Source organism: Myotis lucifugus, unplaced genomic scaffold (genome assembly GCF_000147115.1).
Source record: "Myotis lucifugus unplaced genomic scaffold, Myoluc2.0 scaffold_7139, whole genome shotgun sequence".
Taxonomy (NCBI): Eukaryota; Metazoa; Chordata; class Mammalia; order Chiroptera; family Vespertilionidae; genus Myotis; species Myotis lucifugus.
In genome coordinates, this window is record NW_005878187.1 from 1 (window position 1) to 6,879 (window position 6,879).

Below are 6,879 nucleotides of genomic sequence, written 5' to 3' on the forward strand. Positions count from 1 at the left end.
CTGAACCTGGGTGCATCTGCAGGAACACGGGGGTGCAGGTTCCTGGTCTGCCCGGTGGCTCCTGGTTAGCAGACATGTTCACGTAGACTGGCCGTGACCACCTGTGTGGAGGGCTGTGGCTCAGATGCACAGCAGCAGCCTACGAAAGGCACTGCAGTCTGTGGGCCCAAAGCCCTTCACCGGGTGATCAACTGATCCTTCAACTCCATTAGCAGGATGGCATGTTACCAGCAGGATGGCATGTTACATTCGAAATCACACATTACAACAACATAATAACGCAGTAATTTTCATCCTCCCCAGGTTCAAGAAATTGCTTACATTATAAAACAAAGCCTCCTTGGAATGTTTCCCAAACTGTTTGTATAGAGTCTCTTGGAAGATGCCCATCCTCGCGGACATCAGGAGCGCAAATGTCAGTGCCCCAATACCTACAAAACAAAGGCCGGGTTACAAGACACCTGCATTCGCTACTCTCCAGATATTTTGTTAAAGAACATTGATTGATTATTTAAATGTACTACAAATATTACAAACTAACTGTAGAATATGCACAAAACTTTAAAGAGAAATAAAAATCAACCATAATATTACCATCCAGTCCTTAATAGTTTTCTACATCTCTCTAAGCCAGGATCATAATGAGTACACAGTTTGATGTCTTGCTTTTTTCATGATCTTTTTCTGGATTTTTCTTCAGGTCATTCATTAAAATTTTTTCAAAAGTATGATTTAATAGCCACACATTACTCTTCTCATGTGGATGTACTTAAGTGTCTTACAATATTAGAATGGTTAGATTACTTCCAATTATTTCTTCATTAAAATCAATGTACATCCATGTATGTAAATCTTTTAAAAATATTATTTCCTTAGTATACTCTCACAAGTGGAATTACTGAGTCAAAAGTTGTAGACATTTTAAAAAACTCAATACATATACTTTTTTCGAGAAAGGCATGTCAATTTATACTATAAACAGTTGATGTGAACATGGTTGTCCTATTGCACCCTCAGCAGCAAAGAGAATAATCATTTATTATCTTGCAAATATAATAGATCAAAAATAAAAAGATACTGCATTTTGTATTAAAGTTGCATTTCTTTATTAGACTAGTTCTAGGCTGAACATAAAAATTACAGGACATTACTATTTTCCTCCGTAAGTGGTATGTTCAAGTCCTTTGCAAATTTCTCCTAATAGATAGTGTTCTTCCAATAGCTCATGAATATCTTTCTGTGTTAAGGAATAGCAATCTAAACGGGGGGGTGTAAAGTTTCAAAGCCAAGAAGCAAGAATCCAGTTCCTTCCCTGCTATTTCTCTTTCGCCTGGTCAGTCTCAATCTGTTATTGCCAGCACAGAAAGCACTTGGCAGGAGCATCACCTCTTTTTATCACAACGGGAGGGCCAAGCACTACAGGAATTGTCTCATTACTTCCACAAAGAGATACAATTCCCAGGAGATTCTGCTGACCAGTCAGGTCTGGGAACACTGCCATGTGGAACAGCTAACTTCTGAAGAAAATAAATCTAAGATTTAGCAATGGGTCCCTTGGAGACTTAGAGCCACTGCTACAACGTGCCCTTCTGAAGAAGCCTGTACTCAGCAGACAGGTCATAAAGAGATGGATGACAGCCAAGCACCCACAGGGTGCTGGGCAGGCAGGCAGGTGCTTTTCTTCCTAGATCAGTGGCAACAGAGAAACATGGCTCCATGTCACAGAACACACCACCATGACCTCGACGTTTCCTTTCTGTCACTTCTTGAACACTGCAGTTCAGACTTATGATCCCAGGTGCCTCTCTCCCGTGGCATCATTTGTTTAGCTAACACTTCTTGCCAAGAAACATGTCCCTTAGGAGAAAACTCAGCAAACAGAACTGCAGAGGCAATTATCATTATTGTAATTAGCATACTTGCCTCGTAACCACCATGTAAAATGCCTGGAATCCTTCATTCTCACTCAAGCTGGACTGGGAAGTCTAGGGAATAAGAAAAAACACTAGGTACAGAGACCAGAACCACAAGCAATGGGCCTGGACACAAGGGAAATGTTTGCTACCTTTTTCTCTCCCCTTTTTGTATTATTAGTAAGTACCTGGTGCCTGGGCCCCATGGCAAGCAGTGAATATAAATGATTTGTGAACCGATTCCTACCACCTGCTTTGCTGACATGGAAGTGCAAATAAATATCCCCACAGAAACCAGGGCAATGGAAGCATATTTGAATATACTGTATCTGCAGAAATAAGAACAAGAACACATTAGGAAGGCACAGGTACCAATTTCCACAGGATGTTTTCAGTAGATGGTGCCTGAGAGTATAAATCACCAGCAGAGCCCATGTAAGTCTTCATGTGCAAGGATCAGGGTGCCCACTGGTTGCTACACACACCCTTCCTTGGTGTTGCTTAACATAGTTTCTAAAAGTTTGTGGACCAACAGATTGTTTCATTGGGGGGAGGGGAAGACCAGACGTGACATTCCATTGGTGACAGTCCAATAGAACAGTTCTGACACTTTTCATTCTATCTTCTTGGCCACTTGGGCTTTATTTGGAATTTTCTTTGTACTAAGTGCACGATTAGTCCTTCGTTCATTGTGTTGCACTAATGAAAACCTTCTCTGACAGCACTGTCCCACACAACTATGAGCCTGGAAATGCTCCATCCTGGGCTCTCCAATACGGTCACCAACAGCCACATGTGGCTACTGGGCAATTAAACTCTTACCACTGAGAATTGGAAACTAAATGTTTAATTTTAAGTAATTTAAATGTTAAATGTGAATAGTCAATGTGGCTACTGGTGACCACAAGGGAACTGAAATTCTCAATCGATTGGCTTCATAGGTTAGGATGGATCTAAGGACTCAATGATGCTAAGAGCTAATTCTACAGAGAGAACACTGCTGCACAGGTGGGACCCCCTACCTGGTCAGCTGCTCCAGGAACGCACATCATTGTCACAGAGAGAACTCAAACAAAGAAGGCCAGGAGCATGCCCCCTCTAGCAGGAGAAAAGTAATCTACATGCCTAGCCTATAGGTGGGGCCAAGAATGTGCTTCCTAAACATAAATTATAAAAGCATATTGTTTACCTTTTCTTCAAAATGATAATCCCTAGAATCATGTTGGCAATTAGAGAACCCTGTAAAAGGAGACAAGAGGAATTTTTAGTGCACTAGGAAAAGACAACATACTTCAAGATAAAAATGAACATTGCCAAGAGGGAAAAACATCTGGGCAGGAGGAGATTAGGATGAATAATTAGTAAGGTCCAGGTGTTCTTATGATGACAAAAAATATAAGCCATAAAAATCTATCTTGCAAAATAATTACGCCTTTTAAAGATGACAATGAAAATAACAATGATCAGTTCTCAATAACTACTCATAGCTGAAGCTTATTACAGGCTTATTTTTGTCAACTTTTCCATCTAATTTATAAGTGCTTTTACTACGTTTCTCCTCCCTGCTGCGTTTTGAGGAAAGAAGTTATGTGGAGATCTCTCTCTTCTCTGGAAAGGTGTCTGTCCTTCATCAAGTGCTCATAGAAAGTCTACTATGTGCTCAATGCTGTGAGGGTCATCTTAGTCATTATAATTAGCTCTGGGAAGTGCCTTTAGAAATAACACATTTGATCTCACAAAAAACTCAGACCATACCAAAATGTTACAATTCTAATCCTCACCCATTTTGTATTCTTCTGCAACCCTAACTATACTTCCCTTGAAGTCTTTTCTGCCCTCCAGGGAAAACTGTTCTTATCTATATACTGAACACAGTTCTCTCACCATACATGAGGCAAAGAAAAAAACCTCTACTGCTTTGGAAGAAGCATGCCTCCAAGAATTTTTCTTTATTTAATTATCTCAAGTCTCTGATTTAAAAAAAAATCAGGAAGGAAAAGGGTCTGGCCCTGGCATGTGTTTCTCAATGGTTAGAGTGTGGGCCTGAGCACTGAAGGATTGTGGGTTTGATTCCTGGTCAAGGGCACATATCTGGATTGCAGGTTCAATCCCCGGCCATGGTCGGGGCACATACAGGGAGGCAAACAACCCATGTGTCTCTCTCACATCGATGTTTCTCTCTCTCCCTCTGTTCAACTCTCTCTAAAAATCAATGAAAAAATATCCTCAGGTGAGGATTAACAACACACACACACACACACACACACACACACAGAGAGAGAGAGAGAGAGAGAGAGAGAGAGAGAGAGAGAGACGAAATGAAAGAAGGGTCTGTTTCATTTACTAGAAATAAATGTAATTTTATGTAAGAAAGAAACAAAAAGTGATGAGAAATGTTAAAGAACATTCATAGGAAGTTTGGATATAAAATCAACCAGATGAAGGAAATTAAAAGTTAAAATCTGCTTCTCAGGAAAATGTTAACTTTCCTTTTATCAATCACCCATAAGACCTGAGATACATAAAAGTAACCATCCACTTTCACATTGCTCTCTTTCGGCCTTCTCAGACGACAGTCAGCCTCTGCTCACTGATCTGAGCAGCAGTACTCGCAGATCTAAATATCATGTGCAGGGGCATGGCGATGTTGAGGTTCAGGGCATAGTTGTTCACCAAGCTGACCGTGAAAAACATAGTCACCATGACGGCATAGTATCTGAAATGCAGAGGCAACAGCTTACCACACAGAATCTACTAGTTCAAGAAAATCAGAGTGCGAAAATGGCGGAGGCTTAGACGGACGTGTTGGTGTTTTATCCCGGAGCAGATAGGGGCGAGCAGCTGAAACGGGTAACAATCAGCACGATCAAGCTGGGGAGGTTCAGCTGAGAGACAGTCTGCAGCCAGGAAAGACAGAGAACTCCTAAAAAATGCGGATGGTTAGAGATTGAGGCTGAAACCGCCCCCTGGGCGCCAGCGCAGCGGCGAGACCGCGCCATCTTAGGTAGCTGGTACCGGCATCCAGAGATCGGCTACTAACCCGGCGGCTACTAACCCGGAGGCAACGACTCGCAAGCAACGCGACTGTAAGAGCCCAGAGGAGACAGGCACCCCTCCACGGAAAGGTTTGACTCACCCCAAAGGTGCGGTTTGCAGTTCAGGTTGGAGCGAGGAACGTGGGGAAATCTACCGCCTCCAAAATTCCATGCCCATAGAGGCCAGCGTGACCCACAAGTGGGGAGGGCTCCCGCAGAGCTGCTGCCAGAAGGTAACACTATAAATGAGCCCATAGTTGGACTGGATGCAAAAGGGCGGCCTCAGAGTTTCCCTGATAGCTGGCTACTTGTCACCAGGGGCTTGAGCGCGTGCAGACACTCCGCGCAGACACCCCACGCAGTTCTGGAGGGTGGAACCCTGTGAGTTCGAACAGCTTCCCAGGCTCTTGTTTGCACACTTCCTCTTACTTCTGTGAGTTTGATTGTTGGCCCAGTGCATGTGATTGCCCAGTTGGGGTCACTAGCAGAGCTTGTAGGGGAAGATTGTTTTTGGGGAGCCTGGGAAACAGAGCTGGGAGTGGCGCCTGGGGAACCAACTCTGGGCGAAGCTGGTTCAGGTACAATAGAGAGCTTCTGGACAGAGAGAACTTTTAGCCTCGGAGGTCAATCCAGACACACTGCCACCCAGAGGCAGAGCCACGAACTGACTCTTCTGTAAATACAGATAAGGCAATAAGGGGATTTTACGGCCGGCCTTAAAATCAGGACTGTGGCTTACACCACGGAGGAACAGTGTAACAGAGGAAAATTCAACATTCTCCTGAATTCCGGGTGTGCCAATAAGAAGAGTAGAAGATCTGAAGCACCTGCATTACTGCACATTTTTATTTTTATTTTTTTTAAAATTACTTTTTCTCCTTTTAACTAAGAAAACATTTTTTTTCTTTTTTTCTTTTTCTCCATCACCTGATTTTGCCCTTTCAGCTACTACATTTTTATTTTTAACTAGTATTATTACCGCTACCATTTTACCACTCTTTAAAGTGTCATTTTATTTTATCTTTATTTTATTTTGGGACTAATGTTCTCCATTCTATTTTCATCGTTCCTTTAGCAACATTTTTCTCTACCTCAATTTGCCTCTGTGCTAAACAATCTCCCCCACTTTTTCCCTTTTGCTGTCCTGTTTCTCTTACCCTACTCCAGCTTTTGATTTTCCCTACTCTTTTTACCCCCTGTCAAAATTTAACCCTGCTTATATATCCTACGTCCAATCCCCTGTTCTAAATCCTTATACACCTTTCCCTTATCTTCCTTCACTATCCAATTTTTTTTTCTTTTTTTCTCTTCTTCTTCTTCTTTTCTCTCTCCATTGTTTTATTGTTGTTTGCTTGATTGACGAGTATATTGGGTTTTTTTTTTTTAGGATTGTTTGTGAGGTTAGACTGCTTATTCTTTTTATTTTCCTGCCCCTCCCTCTCCCCCCCCCCTGGTTATTTCTGTGCTTCTGTTTCCCCTTGCGTCGCTTGATATTATTGGTTGTTTGTAGTTTGTATTCATCTCCAGGAATCTGTTGCTGTAATTTGTTGGTATTAGTGGCGGACCTATAGGAGTTTTCTCCTCATATAAATAGTCTCTTCCCCTTTTATACTTCATTCTCTTTTCTCTCTTACTTTTTTTTTCCTCCTCTTTTTCCCCTCCCTTTTTCCAATTTCATTTTTGCACTCCTTTTTTTCTTTCTTTCTTTTTTCTCTTCTACCTTTTTCTCTTCTTTCCCCCTTATCTCCCAACTCTCTTAGCTCGGGTGGCCACATTTATTTGGGGTTAGTAATATCGTAAATACAATAGTGTTCAGTGCCTGGTACGTTGTGCCTTGTTGTGTTGTATTTTGTGCCTTTAAATCAACGCAGCAGATTCAAGCAACAGCGGCCACCTGATCACCACACGCTCTGCCTGGGGAACGGTTGCTG

The 6,879-nt window shown here is 42.2% G+C and overlaps 1 protein-coding gene across 1 annotated transcript; it reads right to left on the reverse strand.

The window, feature by feature from the left end:
- Positions 1–1,923: 1,923 nt before the first annotated feature.
- On the reverse strand, positions 1,924–4,625 carry LOC102423685 (UDP-xylose and UDP-N-acetylglucosamine transporter-like; the record flags this gene model as incomplete). Its single annotated transcript, XM_014451060.2, has 4 exons — positions 4,527–4,625; positions 3,103–3,152; positions 2,161–2,242; positions 1,924–1,985 (listed from the first exon to the last, which is right to left on the reverse strand). Coding segments are annotated over exons 1-4 (284 nt in total), but the record flags the coding sequence as incomplete, so codon positions are not given.
- Between the last annotated feature and the right edge of the window lie 2,254 nt (positions 4,626–6,879).